The sequence below is a fragment of the Drosophila sulfurigaster genome, chromosome 2R, assembly GCF_023558435.1.
Source record: "Drosophila sulfurigaster albostrigata strain 15112-1811.04 chromosome 2R, ASM2355843v2, whole genome shotgun sequence".
In the NCBI taxonomy this organism is placed as follows: Eukaryota; Metazoa; Arthropoda; class Insecta; order Diptera; family Drosophilidae; genus Drosophila; species Drosophila sulfurigaster.
In genome coordinates this window covers 20,026,625-20,044,983 of record NC_084882.1, presented here as the reverse complement: position 1 = coordinate 20,044,983, position 18,359 = coordinate 20,026,625, and the positions used below count along the sequence as shown (strand labels likewise).

General features: G+C 40.3%; 2 protein-coding genes across 8 annotated transcripts; one reads left to right on the top strand and one right to left on the bottom strand.

The window, feature by feature from the left end:
- The first annotated feature begins 40 nt into the window (after positions 1-40).
- On the top strand, positions 41-3,979 carry LOC133836214 (SURP and G-patch domain-containing protein 1). Of its 7 annotated transcripts, none has more exons than XM_062266577.1 (7): positions 41-765; positions 837-1,501; positions 1,734-1,851; positions 2,386-2,879; positions 3,115-3,673; positions 3,732-3,861; positions 3,924-3,979. In XM_062266577.1, the coding sequence occupies exons 1-7, from the start codon at positions 185-187 to the stop codon at positions 3,948-3,950; spliced, it is 2,574 nt and encodes an 857-aa protein (XP_062122561.1). In that variant the 5' UTR covers positions 41-184; the 3' UTR covers positions 3,951-3,979. The 7 variants fall into 7 exon arrangements, with proteins under 7 accessions (XP_062122561.1, XP_062122559.1, XP_062122560.1 ...); XM_062266575.1 differs by having other exon boundaries at positions 1,725-1,851; XM_062266576.1 differs by having other exon boundaries at positions 834-1,501.
- A 101-nt stretch (positions 3,980-4,080) lies between these two features.
- LOC133836210 (bumetanide-sensitive sodium-(potassium)-chloride cotransporter) lies at positions 4,081-18,123 on the bottom strand. Its single transcript, XM_062266570.1, has 10 exons — positions 17,105-18,123; positions 13,399-13,492; positions 7,302-7,689; positions 7,002-7,235; positions 5,890-6,941; positions 5,589-5,830; positions 5,095-5,537; positions 4,918-5,029; positions 4,582-4,855; positions 4,081-4,521 (listed from the first exon to the last, which is right to left on the bottom strand). Exons 1-10 carry the CDS (start codon positions 17,416-17,418, stop codon positions 4,405-4,407), a joined length of 3,270 nt encoding a protein of 1,089 aa, XP_062122554.1. The 5' UTR covers positions 17,419-18,123; the 3' UTR covers positions 4,081-4,404.
- Positions 18,124-18,359: the final 236 nt, after the last annotated feature.

The following is an 18,359-nucleotide window of genomic DNA, read 5'->3' as shown; positions in this document are numbered from 1 at the left end:
GCCAGAGAACATTTTAGAATTATTTGGTATTTTGCGAGCAGCGGTCACACTGCTTTTTGCATAGAGTGGCCATTCTTGGAAACTTTTTATATGAAAACTTTTTACTTGCCGTGGGAACAAAACTATCTAAAGAGACAGACAGCAAGGTTTTATATAAGCACTCGGAGCAGAAAACAGCAAAGGTATGGCGCAACGTAATCATCGCATTGATCGCTTTGCGCAAATGAGCAAACAGGAGGAGATAATTGCCAAGAAGCGACAAGAGATACTCGAAAAACAGAGGACAGCGCAGCTGGCGAAAGCCGTCGCCGCTGCCCAATCTTTGGCAGCTCAAATGAAAACGATGGAAACGCTGCTACCAGTGACAACGCCTGCTGCTGCTACCGAACAGGATGAGCACGATGAGGAGCACGAAAAAGAGCCAGAAGAGGTGCTAACAACACCACAGTGCTCTGGGACTGCTGAGGAAGAAGCAGGCGATGCGCTGGAAACGGAGAATGGCGATCAAACGGGCGTTGGAGTTGGAAAGGGAAGAACAGGTGACGACTTAACGCCCAAGACATTAAACAGTTTTACCGGAAAGACGGGTAAAATCACATTTAGCCTTAAGCGGCAGCAGCTGCCACAACCCAATGTCGAGCAGCCTCCGCCCAAGGTGAAGAATACGTTTTGTAACGATGGTTCCTTTCTGGAGAACTTTAAAAAGATACTGGAAAAACACGAACAGCCCAAGCCAGCGCCACCCATTATAGTGGTGCCTACTAGGTAAGCGATATCCATATGTACGCCAGCCAACTGAAAAATCTCGACTCACATACATTTATTCCCTGCAGCAGCGAAGAAAACAATGCCATTGACTCGCCAAGTGGCGAGAACAACAGTCCACAGCAGCCAATTGAGCAGGTTGTCAGCACAATAGCAACGAGTGCAGCGGCTGCGGTCATCGCCACCTCCATGGCTGGCAGCATGACTGTCGCGAATACAGCACCCAATCCTCTGGCATTTAGTTTGCCTGGCCCACCGCCACCACCACCGCCGTTTGCGTTTAATCCTACACTACTGGCACAGGGACCACCACAAATGCCAATGCCGGCTTTCTTCCACGGTCATCATCATCATCCACATCACTTACTGCATCCGGCTGCAGTGCCACCGCCGCCGCCGCCTCCACCGCCACAGTTGCCTATTGCGTTGGCAAACTTAACGCCCATCTATATGCAATTGGGACCAACACAATTGCCGCCCGAGGCGGCGGCAATGCATCAATTGAATGCGATACCGCAACCAAGAGAATTCGATTTGAATGCAATACCAAAGCCACAGATTAATCTGGAGGCCATCCAAATACCGAATGTCACACCGAGCGAACAGTTGGGATTGCTGCCCGAGCTGGTAACGGTAAATCCACCGCCACCTCCACCGCCTCCCACGCAACCCGAGGAGCTGCCACAGCAGCAACAGTCGCAACAACAACAACCACAGCTGACAACACCGCCACAAGGTGTGTAATAATTTCACAATTAATGTTTTTCGTGTTCTGTTCTGTTTTTCCACAAATATTCCTCATCAAATCAAATCATTAAAACCCAAATCCTGTTTTTAAATCTCCCTTTCCTTAAAATCCTAACACCATTCACACAATATCCTAATAACTTTCATTCCTATTTATAAATTTATTATTATTATACAAATCGTTGTGCACGATTTTAAAGCAATTTATGTAGTTTTTTCAGAAACGTGCATACAATTGCCAACGTGCATAGAAAACCTAATCGCACTGGTCGCCGAAAATGGTGAAGATTACGAAGATAAAATACGTTTGCATAGAAGCGAATTGCATCCGGCCTTGTGGTAAATCAGCTGCACATTCTATCATGCGCAGGGCTATTTAATTTAGATTAAAACGAGTTCGTAAATTAGTTACAAATGGGGATGTTTTTCCAATTACAGCGAAATGAGGTTTGCTTTAGTTTTTTTTTTTACAACTTAATTGCAAGTGGGAGCATTACTTTTAATTTTAACTGCCAGACGAATAGAGTACTCAAATAGCTTTTATTCTAATTATCAACAAATTGATAATACCACACTGACAAACAACAACTATGGAGACTTTAATATCTAGAGAGTCCGATCTATCTTTGAGCATAGTTAAATGATACTCGAGACCTGACTCCTGCGCACATTGTACCCAAATCACACATCGTATGTAGGCCGTGAGTTGACGTCGCCTTTACCCAGACACTTGGAGGAGGATTAAAAGCCGAAGGATTCTTTAAAACAAAAACAAAAAATACCAGTTACTCATATAATGTCTTTGTATATTTTCTGCAATTGGGCACTTTTCATTGTGTTGTTTTACCTTTTTATTTTGAAATTTTAAAATAGGTTTCTTTATGATAAGAGCTGCGAACAGTATCGAAGCTATCGCACACAACTCCTCGATTATGGACGCCAGCGGGCAGAGCGACAACGCGAGCAGCAGCTAAACAAGGAGCAACAGCAGCAGCTATCACAACAGCAGCAGCAACCGCTGCCTCAACAGCAGCAACAACAGGAGGACAATAACAGCAATTCAGCAGCGGATAAATACGACCCGGAGTCGGCAATGAGTGCCGATTTCGATTCGGATGACGAGTATATGCGAGGTATGATGGATCGCAATCGTGACAATATTAAGCGACGCATCGAATGCCGCAATGAGCTGAGCGATGAAGAGCGACGGGAGCGCGAAGAGGAGGCTGCTGCCTTGGCCGCTGATGGTGAAGGCAATGAGCTGCTCGATCAGGACGACAGAGACGAGAGAGAGACGCAGCGACAGCGACGAAAGAGGGAGCGCAAAAGCCGCTGGGGCGAGAAGGAGCAGCTACCGAGTAGCTCAAGTGAGTAATGTGCCATGCTCGGAGGACAATTGATAAAAGTGGCAAATAAAGATTAGAAAAAAGAAAAAACCAAAAAAATACAAAACGAAAAGCATTCAATTTGCATTTGAATTAAGTTCCACTGAATGAATCTAATACTTTTGGTGCCACTTTAAGCAAATGTCATCATAGCATAGGGCAACTTGCAACTTAGTTCCTGGGTCAGCTACACAACCGTTCGTTCGTTCATCTCTAGGTACTCCCACTAGTTTTGGCAATCAGAACAAGCCCATACTGAGCAGCATAACACGTAGCGATCCGGCTCTACTGCAATATGCACGCCTTAATTATGGTTCCACTCAGCTGTCGGAGGATCAATGGAAGCAGTGCGAAGAGCACTTTAAGGTGAATTTGTTGTATCAGGACATGATGCGCAAGCGTCAGGAGATTGATCGCTTAGCTCGCGGTGGCAAATTCAAGTATGAATACGATTCGGATGAGGATGTTGATGGTGGTACTTGGGAGCACAAGTTGCGCACAGCTGAAATGGAGGCGACCCATTTGTGGGCGAATGCACTGACTAAACAGAGCGAGGGAAAGCACCATATTGGTGACTTTTTGCCGCCCGAAGAGCTGAAGAAATTCATGGAACAATACGAGGCGAAGAAGAGCAATAGACAACCAGATTTGAGCGATTACAAAGAGTACAAACTTAAGGAGGATAACATTGGCTTCCAAATGCTGCAAAAGCTGGGCTGGAAAGAGGGTCAAGGTCTGGGTCAAGACGGCGCTGGCATTGTCGATCCAGTCAATAAGTAATTACTACCAATAGGGAGCTTAAGAATTTGATCTAACTACTTGTGTATTTTGTAGAGCACCACAAAGAGATGGCAATCAGGGTCTGGGAGTCAGCAGCGCTGCTCAGCCAGAAGATTGCGACAATGAGTACGATGCGTATCGTAAGCGCATGATGTTGGCCTATCGCTTTCGTCCCAACCCATTGGTAAGCCAAGCAAAATAATATAAAAAAAGTAGAAATACCAAGTGAGGTTTCTCTAATTACAGAATAATCCACGACGCGCCTACTACTAGAGAATTATTATTTTATAACATGCATTATATCTATGCCACATTTGTATCCATCAAATAATAGACAAACATATTTATGTATATGTTGACTGCTGACTACAAACAAAGATTTGCTGAAGCTATTTCAACTGGATAGATGCCACACAAGTTGTAATTGTGTTGTTTATTATTACTCGATTATATTTAGACAATATGCGCATATATAACCAGTATAATTCGTTATCAACTTACAAACTAATTTGGGGGGAGTTTTGGGGGCTGCTATAACGTACGTTCTAGGGACTATCAAGTTTTGGGAGTTCCGTTCCGACGTGTGTGTTGCGTGTAGTTTATATAAAAGTACATAAGTATTTCTGTTTAATAGGTGGTGGTGGCGACGCACGGAACTTTGAAACGCCTAAACGCTAATAATACTAAATTGTACTCGAACTGGAAACGTTGCGTCGCATCGATTAGCTTAAGAGTAGAGTGTCAGCACAGGCGTCTGGTTGCCGCGTGCCAATGCCACAGGACATTTAATATCAGACGTCAGCATCTCCAACCAGGACATGTACAAAGGTGCGGATATTGCCTCCTAGAAAATATGACAGCATATTATGAACTGAATATGGAATAGATTTGAAGACCACCTTACCTTGCGTGGCATGGGCAACGACATGACCACCAGCGAGGCATTGGAGGAGTGCTTAACGACCAGCTCATGGATGCGCAGCTGTCGTTGCGTCTTCTCGGCCATGTTGTGCAGCTCTTCGTCGGTGATACCGAACTCGTTGCGGGCGCTGCGTCGGAAGGGTTCGATGAGTCGCTTGTGCTTCAGCATGGTGTCGTGACGCGGCTGATCCGAGACGCCCTTGAGCATGATAAGCTCTGAGTATTTGATGCGGAACTTGGTCAGCAGACTGGCCATGCTGTAAGCAAAGTAAATCGATTAATATTCTTCGTTTTAGTTTGTGATAAGTTGGTAATTTACCTCTTCTCTTCCTGCTCCTCATCCTTGCCATGGCACATGGTAAACACACGCAATCTGCAGTTTTGCCAATGCGAACGCATCGAAATGATATATGGCAAAAGAATTGTCAGACCTGTTCATAACAGAAATTGTATTATAAGCGTTGGATAGACTTAGCATGCTAAGTTCTTAACCCACCTCCGTCATCGTACAGCCAGAAGACATCGATGGTGCCCTTGGGCTGCTTGCGTGTGAATATTGTGACTGCTTCAAGCACATTTTTCGGCACCTCGGAGCCGCCTTTGGTATGATACGTGATGGCAGCGGCATCATTGTTGGACACCTTGTAGCTGCGGGAAGTGCGCTGCATGTTGGGCATCGGAGCGGGCTGTGGCATGGTGTACGACGAGTTGGGACTGGGACTATCCATGCTGGCCAGATTCAGGTTGGAATCAATGTGCAACAGTTCGGAAGCAGCATTCGCCGCAGGCATTAGTTCGTTGGTAAAGCCTTGGGCATTCGCTGTGTTCATGTGTCCCAGACTGCTGGGTGGAATGGTGACCTCGGGACTCAGCTCCGAGAAGTCCAGGCCATTGGGCAGACGCAGCAAGGCGACGCCCATGCGCTGAGAAAAGGCATTGCTGTAAAGAGGCGATTAGAATTGATCCCATATAAAAGATTGAATTACGTACTGCAATATGGAAAAGTAGCTCTCAACTTCCTCCTTGCGACAGCGATTCCAGTCTGGCTTGTAACCCACCAGCACGATGTTGGGTGACATTTTGCCAAAGCCTGTCGACTTGATCATCGCATTGATGCCATCCTCAATGCTAAAGCCATCAATGACATTGTAGAAGCCCTTAATCTTACGCGCATCCAAGTATTTTTGGCCATCCTTGATCAGATTGAGGCGATTCTTGTAGCCCACACGAACCTAAGTATCGGCTAAATAGTTAATATATTATAGTTGCAACGACAACTTCATTTGCTTACAGGTATTATGTTGCCCACAAACATCAGCGAATTGTTCTTCGTTAGCAGATAGCCAAAGTCAACGAGTGGTGGACGCGTCTTAGGATCACCTGAGAGGACAAGCACCTGTGGATGATAGTTTTTCACGTGATCCGAGACGTTCTGGAGTCGATGCACGGCCATGAGCGCAGCCTTATATTGCTGAGCCTGAGTTGTGGATCCCCAGTTTGCATCCGGTTTGCGATACATTACGACCAGGTAGAGGGCAAAGATGATGCCGAAAGTTATAATGGCGGCCACGTAGTTGATGAGGAACATTATTGCCACACACAAAGCAAAGCCAAACAGACTCAGCCAGGCATTGTAGTACTTAAACGTAGGTCTCCAGCCCAAAGGCTTGACAAAGGCCGCATGGAAGGTGCAGAAGTTGATGAGAGCATACGAGGCCAAATAGAATGTTGAGATGAGTGGCGCAATCAGATTGAGTTCACCGATCAGCAGGAAACCGGTGGAGATCAGGAAGGTCAGCACATAGCCGCGATAGGGTTCGCCATGTTTACCATACGGTTTGGAGAAGAAAATCAAACCCGGGTAGATCTGATCGATGCCCAGAGCCTGCACCAGACGCGGCACAGACAACAGATTCGTCAGCGCCGTGCTCAACGTGGCCGCAAAGCAACCGGCATAGATAAGTGGTCCCCAGAGCGACATCTCCTGCATCATCTCGTAGGAATTGAACAGACCCCAGGTACAATTATTGCTCTCAAAACAGGGCAGCTCCGAAGCCACCAAAGTGCCATTGATAAGATCCTGCGGATTACCAGAAGCATCGCGGACAGCGGCTCCGCCAGCGAAGAGCACGAACAGCGCATACGATGTCATCGAGATGAGCAGCGACCAGAAAGTACCCTTAGGAATGGCAGCGCCAGCATCCTTCAGATCGCCGCAAATATTTGCGCCCGCCTGAATACCTGTAACGCTGGGAAAGAAGATGGCAAACACGCTGAAGAAGTCGTGATCGACGCCTTCGGCATAGCGATAGTCCGACACAAAATTCTCCTTGAAGGTGTCCCCTGGGAATCAAGTGAAACAGTTAGCTACCGCAGTAAGTCTATTCAATGGGCTCTACTTACAGGAGAATCCAACGAAGCCCTTAGATATGAGTGTCTCATCACCTCGTGGTCCAATGGCGGCACCAATCAAAAAGTTGAATATGGCCAGCACAATGGTGACAATGAGAAAGTTCTGTGCCTTGGTCTCCCACTCCATGCCCACGCAGCAGATAAGGATCAGAACCAACAGCGTAACAGTGCCCACAATACGAATATCATTGATGCCGTTATCGAATATTTTCAACCCGTTACCCTCTGAATATGGTAAAAAGATATTGTTAGTACTTTCTCTCTCTTTCTTATTAAGGTTCTTGTACTCACTCAACAGCACATTGAGGGACTCGCAGAAACCAATGGTGTTCATGGAGGCCGAGACGGCATTGGCAAAGGCAAACACAACGCCAACAGAGGCGCCAAACTCGGGTCCCAGGGAGCGGGAGATGATGAAGTAGACGCCGCCGCCCTTCACCTCGCCATTGGTACTAATGGCCGACAGCGAGAGCGTCGTTATAACACAGACCACCGCCGAGATGGCGATTATAATTAACGACCACATGATGCCGGACTCGGCGACGACCCAGCTGAGACGCAGGAACAGCATGACACCCCAAATGTTGAGTAGACATGGTATAAGGACGCCCACAATCCAGCCAAGTTTAATTTGACCGCTGGTTGGTTCCGGTTCCGTGGCATCTGGTATGGTAATGCTCTAAAAAATCGAAAAAAAAAACTTTTAGGTAAGAATATAGAAACTTTGTCTATGAAAAAAAGAAATATATACATTTTTATTCAATATCTAACATTACTTAAAGTAAGAAAACAAAAATTTAAGGAACGCAAGCTGTAAATAATTGTGTATTTTTAACTTTTACATTAAATAACAGAGATAAACTCGTCAGTAAACTAAGTCATATGATTTATTATATTTAAATAAGGCATTTTTTTTATTCTCTGAACTAATATATATAATTAACGTTTCCGCAAGCTTCGCTTTAATTTTATAACCATACGAAAAGTCGCACATCATCGAAGCGTCTATTAAATGGAAGTCAATAGCTTTTTTTATAAATCTATTTATTGTAAGATATTATCATAGACATTAATATTGATTTATTTCAATTTAAGTCAACTGCCCTCATTTACATTGTAAGCTAATAATTCAAATAATTAGAATACTACAATATCTCGAGTCAAATTATATCATAATATTAATGGCTAAATAATTCAATTAGTTTTCACATTATTCACAAAGTAATTTGTGTGCCCCGAACGTAATTTGCACAAATTAACCGATGATTACAATTTTCGCACATTGCTTTATTGATTTTACGATCAATTTAGCACCTTGTGACTTCGTATTGATACATTTATCTTTTCAATTATCATTGAAGAGAACAAGATGTTAAAATAAATGACGAAGTAAGTCGAAAAGTGGAGGCTGGATAATCATACATGATTTTAATATTTGCGATGCAAGTAAATTGATTACTTCATAGGAGAATCCTTAATTATTTAAATGTACATGATATAAGAGTGAAGAAATATAAATAATTGGAATGATTTCTATATTTTTTAAATCAAAATGTATAAAATGGAGAATGACTACAAATTGAAAAGTTTTCTACGTTTTTGAAATCGAATTGCAATAAAAAAATTAAACGCTAAATGTACACGAAACAAGTAAACAATGCTTCAATTGATTGTCTGTGTTCATTTAATCCATTTACAATGGTGACAAATTAATAACTTTTGATGGCAATCGAAATATTTTTCCATTCGCAATTCACAGGTTGAGTTTTGTTATTGTTTGGCTACTTGTATTTATTTATTATTTGCCAGCTTTTTGGAGCTGTGTTCATCTATTTTATTGTTTGCTCACATAATTGAATGTTTTTAAAATGTGCGATGTCAGAGAGGCGGCAAAGAAGGAGTCACCGCCACAACATTGTGTGACATCGATAGACATTGTCCATGGCCCATAAGTGTAATATACACACACCCCATTCAACTCGTGTCGTTCTTCCCCAGACAGTTGCCTAGTTACTCAGCTTGGCTCTGTGCTCTGTGCTCTGCTAGCTGGTGCTGTGTTCTTGTGTTCTCCTGGCTGTGGGTGGTCAATGTTGATTGTTTACACATTTTTGGCGGCGCTCAGCGACTGTCAGACAGACAGACAGACGGACAGTCGGGCAGACGGACGCACGTACTCGAAACACACCCACGAGGAAAGAGTCTCGAACCGTCAGACAACACAAGCTGTTGGACATCCAAAGAGACAGATAGACAGACGAACAGACAGACAGACTCAGTTTTCTCTCTCTTTGCTTGTGTGTGGCTTGTGTTCGTCAGGGCAATTTAATTTAGTTTAGTTAAAGGCGCTTGCCGATGCGTGGAAAATTTCTTTAGCCACAAAAGCCACGCGCAACAAAATAGAAATCGGAATTGGAATTGAAATTGTGACTTGTATGATGAGATGGGGATTGAATTTGACAGCTACTTAACGATGCGACAGCTGATTGCGAAAATATATTTTTAGCAACACAATTATTATTATTACCATAATATTTGATATTTGAACTTTATCCAAAAATATAGTTTAGTCGAAGGGAAAACGAAATTCCGCGAATTCAAATTATTTGTATTGCTTTTAAATTAGGCAGGATTATTAGTTGAAAGCTGAGCCTTTAAGCAACCGGATCAGCACAAAAAAAAAGTGCTACTTGTATGAAAATGTCTGAAAATTGAGCTCAATCTTTAATTTTTTCTTGTGAGCTGATCAGTTCAGCTCTAAGCATCAGCGAATTATTACAACTAGCAATTGTGAAAACATTTTGGCAATTGCCCATTAAAGTCGTTGAAGAGCAATGCGAATAGGGGCGAAAACATTGTGTTTGTATTGTTAAACGATTCGAGAAATATGTGCTAAATAAACAGCAGTAAAATCGTATAAAGGAATCGATAAATGTTGTAAATATAGCAACGACTCTTTTGATATGAATTGCAAATTACAATTGTAATTACTACAATGCCCCCCAAGCAAGTGCAGCACACAAAGCACAAAGCGCAATTCAAATGCCAAATGGAAAATGGAAAATAGAAAAAAAAGAAGGGGAAAATAGAAAATGGAAAAATGCCGGTCGCTGCTGCGGCACGAGTCGTTAGAAAATACGCCACAGGCGCGCTGCTGATGATGTAAACACTCACAAAATGCGAATACAAAGAAAAATGCGCATACGCCGCGTGGTACACTAAAATCTTTGCTAAGCTTTTCAGCTGCGCGGAAAACATGTTCGATATACCTAGAAGGTATGCAAACATATGATTTATGCATATAGTATTATGGGATACTTAAACTGAACGAGGGCTGATTCAGCAGTAGACGAAAGTCGAGAGCATTTTTATCTGGCTTGTTGAGTGTGCTATGGATTAAATCGAACGTTGTCAAATTAAGCGCAATCAACTTGCTATTAAATTGCTGTCAAAAAAACAAGTGGTGAACCGAAAAACTGCCGAGAACTGGAGTGATAAAATGTTTGATTTTATACGTATTTTGTTATTGTATTTTCGTCTGCCACATTTTAATTTATTACCAGTTGAAAGTAAACAATTTTTCAAGTTGAATGCTTATCGCATTGACAAACTGTCAGCACATTTGACAGGTTCTCAACTCTCTCACACACACACACATAGAAGCACACATATGTGAGGGAATGAGCTTTAATAGAAATCCTTCGTTGAACTGCGAGCAGTGACATCGATCGATGACAACGACAGCGCCATCTGCCGGCTGCCGCTGTCAATTTTAATGATACGCGATGTGCATTTTTCACACTTGTAATGTTGTTGACTAACGCCATCTAGTTGTCGTTGTTATTGTTATTGCTGTTGCCATTGCCATTGTGCTCTGTGTGTGCTTGTTGCCGGGTGGCCAGTTAAAACAATGCCCATGCGGCGCAGCGCAACGCAGCGTTGCATGGCTGCAGCCATCTTGTTGACAATTAATTTGGCTTCAAGGCTGTCATTGGTGTCATCTTTCAAGACACATGTCGAACGAACCCTTCCTCCTCCTTCACACTTCGCTCTCTTTCTTGGTGGTCTGAAGTGCAAATCTACTTAAGACTTTGTATGCAAGCTGCCATAAAGAAATTCATAGTGTTTATATGAAAACTAATTCTTCATGCTAAGACTAACTGCACACGAATTTTTAAACATACACAATTATTTATTGTGCTATTGTGCTTAAACATGCATGAAATTTGGCATCTTGCTAAAACACGTTTTGTTAAATATTCACATATTTTAAGCTTCTTATGGAATTTCTAAACAAGCTGCTTGCTATTCACACTTTAGTATGTAAAAATATATTGAATATTTGTTTAGACTAATTAATATAATTGAGTAGTCTGGAAATTAGTGGCAAATATGCATATAATTGAAAAAAAAACAACTATCTCTGAGTTTTTTAAACAGAGAACATTTTTAAAATTATTTTAACTTTTAGCATTAAACATAAATTGAAATGTGCATTAAGTTTAAAGCTTAATACTACATAAATTCTTAAACATATTTTTCATCGTAAATTTAATTTACTTTTTGCCAAGGATTTTAGAAATAATTTAACCCAATAAAAATGTAAAATGTTGATTTTTCTTTTCATAAATTTCACTATTTCAAAGATCACTTTTGATAGCTAGCTTCAATTCTCATGAAATAAATATTTAATTTCTTCTATAGAAATTTATCATTGCCATTGATTTGCAAAATGAAAATGAAAATGAAAATGCGATTGTTTAGTTTCGAACATCTGTTATTTGAGCATATGTCAACGCTTTGAAGCGAACAACTTTTACTTTAGTTATCAGATGCAATATAATTGTGGGTTAAGCTTTTTGGTCTGCGATGGATGAACACTTAAAGCCGCCTCGTCAATTACATTTTATGCGACGCGTTTCATTGGTATTCCCCTAATGAGCCCTTGGCGATGTAATGCAATTTTTACGATATCTATCATACGCCGCGTAGTCCCATAACGCGTAACAGTAGCGCGCTAAGAGAGAAGCGAATTAATTAAACAATATTCGCGCAGAAGAGCAAAATGTGTTCGACCGCAAGTCGCAATAGACGCATAAAATTTACTGCTTTGGCGATAAGCATAAAAACCGTGGCTCTGACTAAGTATCTAGAGGTTTCTGCCGCTTCTCACTTGCCACTTGTCACTTGCCACGACTTCTTTCAGTAATTGAATGATAAGGCGCCGTGCGGATGAACAAAAGGTGCCACAGAACACGAAAAAACTTGGCAGATAATAATGCTAAAACCAAAGGCAACGTCATCATTTCGCGTCTTGTTTACACGCGCACAAATCTCTGCGAAGTACGAAGTACGAATAGAGGGAAATAATATTGCGTATACGTCATGGAAAACGCATTGAAAATGTGAAAATATTTCAAGTAAATAAATACAACAATCGTATTAATAAACTATGTACATACACTTAGACAACTTCCAAAGCAAAGTATGTACTCTTCTCTTCTCTTGTGTACATAAAGCAGCAAAAATAACAAAAACAACGATCCGAACTGATTTTGATTTCTTTTGCTGAAATTTTCGGTTTTTCTACTCTTTATCTTTTGCTGATTTGTAGGCGTCCCACAAATTTTACTGTTTATACCTCTAAGCACTTGAGATGTTTTCAAATATACACAAACAGATGCAGCAAAGTCCGCACAAGTTTTTGTTCGATCTAATAGGGAAAATATTCGGATTTCGTTATGAAAATCCAGAAAAGCGTCACTAATCATTGTGGTATATCACAATATTTACTCTCGTAAATGACAAGTTGAAAGCAACAAGCGACTTGTTCGATAAATAAAATTGGAAATGTAAATGGGAATGGGTAATTTAATTCGATGGGATTGAATGTGGAGCGTATAAAAATCTAGTTAATTAAAATATTATTAATGCTAGTTTTTGTACTCTTTTTGTTATCTTTTACTTGCCATTACTTTTTATATTCTATGGTATTCTTTTGTGAGAAACTCTTTCCTTTACCTTTCTTCTTTCTTTTGCTGAAATGAATGAATGAAATGATTCATTCATTGAGCATCAGGCTTATGGCTAATGTTGACCCTATTATACGATTATTAAAGTGACTAAAAGCACTCATCAAACTGGCACGAGGCTGACATAAAATGTTTTTTTGATTGATAAAGAATTCGTAATGAATATTCAAATTCCAATCCTCTCAATCTCCAAACAAATATTTATATTTTGCACACCGTCCTTACACAACACAATCGAATCACTTTTTCAGCCAACAAAATGCAATAATTGAGCTATGACATTTTGAAGTACTTTGCACATTTATCACTATCAACTTATACGAGTATTCACTATAATTCTCTCGATTCGCGAAACTTACCTGATCTGCTGCCTCGCCCTGAAGTTCTCCAATTGAGGGACGTTTCAGATTGCGCATAGAAATGCGATAGTTATCCAAACGCGGAAGCGTTTCCCTGCAATGATACAATTATGTTATAGCTGATTAATATTGTTCGATTTGGTGTGGAAAATTAGCATACTGATAAAAAGGCACTAGTACTATCATCGCATCAGGCAGCATGTCCGTAGCCTGCAGCATGCGAAGCACAAATATCCGCTCGAGAGGCGAAAACACAAGAAACACACTCGATACCAAAATTCCAAAAGAACGAAGAAAATAAATAATACTTATAACAAAAACACGCAGAGTGGTCAAGGTGGCCAAAGGGGAAACTGCTCACAATATGGAAACAGCACAAAAAACTTGATGAAAAATGGCCCAAGACTGTGCTACGTTATTAATACTCATTAAAAAATACGGCAAAAGGGTGTAATAGATCATAGAAACTGTTTGTAACACATCAAACTAGATTGTCACAGTTTCTAATGGATTAATGTACAAGAAACATTAGAATAGCAGTCAAAGTTTTACAGCTCATAGAAACAGTTTGTAATACATCAACCTATTTATCACAGTTGCAAAAAAGATTAATTTACAATAAACATTAGAATAGTTTTACAACTTTAATTACAGGGTATCTCCTAGTTGCACTCTCTATTCAAATAACACTCTTAGTTTGTTGTTATTGATCTGTTGCTGTCTGGTCTGCAAAAGGAAAATGAAACGTGCAGACTCTTTTAATTTTTATTATGTATATTTACTGATTCGAAATGAAAACAGAAACACAGAAACGGCAATTCCAAAATCCAATGCCAGAGATAATTTAAAAGCTTACGAATAAAATTGCCAAAAAAGAAATATCAATATGTGGCAAGGGAAATGAAAAGAGATGACTGCATCTTCTGGCGCCATTGAACCGGAAGCGCATCATCAAAATTAACTTAATGAACTGAGTGAAGGATGTTGACACTTAATTAAGATTTGACAAAGTTGAGACTGCTTTTTGTTGCATACTTTGCGGTAAAGAAATAAACAGATAATTTGGTTGTCCCAGTTGCAACTTAGATTGCTTTGTTTCCCTATTCAGCTGATCAACCCCAAAATAATAAATATGTTATATATAATAAACTCAATTGGTATCTGATGAAAATCTGATGGCGCGGCAATTAGCTGGGCTTCTAATGCCGTTGCAATTTACAGATGTGAGGCAAAAGTCATTTGTTGTTATTATTTTTGATTTTCCTTAATTCCCAATACACACAATAATTCATTCAGCCCGCAGACAGTTCTCGCAGACAACTGAGCTACGATCGTATAAACAATTCTTATTGCATGTTGTAAGAGTGTGTGTGTGTGTGTGTGTGTGTGTGTGTGTGTGTGTGTGTGTATATATTGATCTATTGGTTGTGCGGCGGTTTCGTTGAGATTTAGCTAGTATGATTTAGTTGGACAATTGGAGCCGCAGCATCTGAAGGAGAGAAGGGGGAAAAGATGGTGAGGAAGCGAGGGGGAACACACTCAAGTCACACTTGTTCGATCAATTGAACTCGTTTACGAGCATTGTCTCCCCGTTGTTGTTCTTCCTTTCGATGAGATGATATCACACACATTCACACATCTCTTGGCAGCCGGAGACAATGACTAATTTGTTGTTGGCACACAGAACTCATCAGAGCTCGTGAACTCATCAACTCCCCAAACCGATTCCAACTCGCAATCTGAATCCCCCGTTGAATCATAACAAAAACGCATCCAGTTGAGGGTTAGGTTGGGCTACAAATTGATTGCTTCTTTCCTAAATTCAATACATCGATTCAAGGTGCACGATGTTAAATGAGAAATTGATCGTCTTTGAAAACTAGTTTTCAGTTATCAGACGAAAGCTTTTCTATCAACTGTATATGGAATATAAAAGTTATAAACTTATTAAAGGGTATCTCCAAGTCGTGCACTGCCGCTTGTTACATTCGCACATATGTTTATTGATTTGCACTGGACGCTGATGTAACTTGTTTCGTTTGTTTGCCGTGCGCAAAGTTTTTGAAATCAAATGAACGTCTATATTTCATACAGCAAATTGAATGCTTACAGAACATTTTTTGGATGGCTTCTTGGCATGTTTTTAATTGAATTTAATTTGCAGTTGGCTTTATTGCTGGAAAAGTACGCTGCACGAAATGAGAAATAAGAAAGCAACTGTAATTTGTGCACTTCTTCTTCTCCCAATTGTACCCCTCTTTCTACCCCCCCTCTGTTCATTGATTAAACTGATCTTGGCCCATGGGTCGAGCGTGTGACTTCATGTTGTGTGTGTGTGTGTATGAGTGTGTGTGTGTGTGTCTCGTGCTTAAAGTATTTCTCAATGTCATAATTTCCTAAATTAATGAGCAACTAAAATTAATATACATAAATTAGATGATGCAATTGAAACCGATCTTTATAGATCGCCCAGGTTGATCACCTCCAGTCTGGATTTGGATAAATCTTTGATACGAGAGCAAACAGCTTACATTAAAAACTCATCAATAACAAGTTCAGCTTTTAAGCTATTCACATAACTCACACGTGACACTTAACGGCTTAATTGTTGTTGTGTACTTTTATGATCTATAATGCTAAAAAGTAAGTAAATATTTTATGAATGCATTTAACTGCAAACATTTTCCTTACAATGCAGTCTTCATTCAAATTGAAGTTTAAGCATCTGATAAACGTGATTGGAATAAATAATATAAAAGCCGAAATAACCTCATTTCAGCTTTACAAATATATAAACATTCACATTTTTATTTATTTTTGTTTTTGGCAACATTTTGTTATTGCCAAAAGGTCATTTGACAATTTACTCATTTTGAACAAAAACTCAAAATAAAAGCAAAAATTGCTTTCCATGTTTCGCTTTGTTTGAGTTGTTTTTTTTGAAGCTTCCTTTGCTCTCCGTTTGTGTTTTTGCAACAATATTATACAGAATTCAGGTTTTATAGGCACTTTAGCCAAACAATAAAATACTACTAGCAGTATTCAAAATATGTGCGAGCATTTTTGATTATGCAAATTGAAAGTTGTTTAAAATATCATTATCATTATCATGTGGGATATAACTGCGTACTTTGTAAACTGAATTTGTGAGCGGAGGGAAAATAATCACAAAACTAGTCTTGTTCACAATAATTAATAGTTCTGAGCAAAGCGTGATCATATAATTGGTGTAGAATGTGTTTTTTTTTTTTTTTTTTACAATTATTACAAAATTGATGTAAATTACATCTTTGAGTTTATAACAAAAATTAAATGCAGACAGTTTAAGTTCATTGAATAGATTGAATTTCATTTTTATTGAATGTCGCAGCAATATAATTACTACGCTTCTGGTAATCTTGGCCGATAATACTTAGAATGATTATAGAATTCAGGGGGCGAGATAATGAAATGAAACGGTTTTGATTGAAAGTTGGCATTGTTGGTTCGCTGTTGACAACAAAGCAATTCTATTAAATTGCACTCAAGTTGGATTTTAATGGAGTGCGGCAACATAAAACACACTGAAATATAACGAAACCGCAAGGCAGATTCTAATACTACGGATCGTAAAACAGCAATACACAAAAGGCCAAAGAGCGGAAAGTAATTACACTTGAGCAAATACTGTGAATAAATGTGAATGTAGTATTTGAATAACACCCACTTTGTTAGCTGAGCCAAGCTGAACTTGCGTTCGGCGTCGGATTTGCGCAGGAATTGTCCAAAGCCACGGAAGGATAAACGCGAAGTGCGACGATTCTCGCCGCCATCGCCAGCCTTGGGCTGCAGATGATTGTCGTGGGCATGACAGCTATCCGCAGCAATTGTCGCCGGTCCATTGGCAGCGTGTTCAACATTGTTGCTGTTGCTGTTGCAGTTGTTGCTGTTGCTGTTGTTGGCGGAAACAGGCTCGCCGTCGAAGGCGGCGTTCACGTTGGCGCTGCCATTAACCTTTGAGATTTGAAAACGATCTGCCATTGTGATGGTGAATCAACTTTATATCTGTTCTCCGAATAATTATATGTTTTTAACTTTTTTTTTTTATTTTTAAAACACTCGGGGATTTTTTTCTCTTTTTGTGAGTTGAGTTGATTTCAACAAAAACAATGAATTGTTATTCACACTGAGCACACTCGACGTAGGTCCAGCAGGACCTTAACCAATAGAAGACTCCAGTTGCGAGTTTGTCGTGCGGATAAACGGAGCCGTAATCGTTGCGTATACGACGTGTGAGCGCGACGAAGTTTCAACAACGTTTAACTGCCAAAACGAAATGCTGTCTGGCATATATATTTAACAAACACTCCGAAAAAACACACTGTGAATATTTCGCTGCTGATATCGTATTTAGCACATTGATTTTGTTGTTGTACTCTACTACTAACAAAATGCTGTACGCGCCGGTTACAACTTACAACTTAACGCGCTGGCTGTCGCACGTCGTTTGAGTGTTCTCGAGTTTTTGCCGCTTGATTATTATGGTATTTTTTCTTGTTTGATTATGGACACCATTCTGACTGTTTGCTGCTTCGGCTTTGGCTTGATTACCAATCAAAAATATACGAGCGTCGAGCGTAAGAATAAGCGCAATGCGCCTGTGTGCGAGTGCGAGTGCGAGGGAGAGTCCGAGCGCCAGTGAGTGTGGTGAGTTTTCAACAACAAGTGTTTGTTTGCGACTCGCTCACTCATACCACCAAACCAGCAGCAGCCAGCAAGAAAGCAAGCAGTTGCAGCACTGGTGAGCAACGCGCTCTCTATGGTGATTATGCAGGAACTACAGCAACAACAAGGGTAAACATTACAATGTATGGAATTTACATTACATTAACAGTGGTCTGCAGTGTTAACAGCGCCAGGACCTGTTGCTTGCTTTTGGTATATTTGTGATAATTTAGGCGCAAAATACAAAATACCAGATT

Coding starts and splice junctions, on each gene's coding strand:
- LOC133836214 (XM_062266574.1), top strand. CDS start 185: ATGGCGCAACGTAATCATCGCATTGATCGCTTTGCGCAAATGAGCAAA. Junction 1,852..2,385: donor GAATTGCATCCGGCCTTGTG/GTAAATCAGCTG, acceptor ATTTTAAAATAG/GTTTCTTTATGATAAGAGCT. Junction 2,880..3,114: donor GCAGCTACCGAGTAGCTCAA/GTGAGTAATGTG, acceptor GTTCATCTCTAG/GTACTCCCACTAGTTTTGGC.
- LOC133836210 (XM_062266570.1), bottom strand. CDS start 17,418: ATGGCAGATCGTTTTCAAATCTCAAAGGTTAATGGCAGCGCCAACGTG. Junction 5,831..5,889: donor TTGTGGGCAACATAATACCT/GTAAGCAAATGA, acceptor GCCGATACTTAG/GTTCGTGTGGGCTACAAGAA. Junction 4,856..4,917: donor GAGGAGCAGGAAGAGAAGAG/GTAAATTACCAA, acceptor CTTTGCTTACAG/CATGGCCAGTCTGCTGACCA.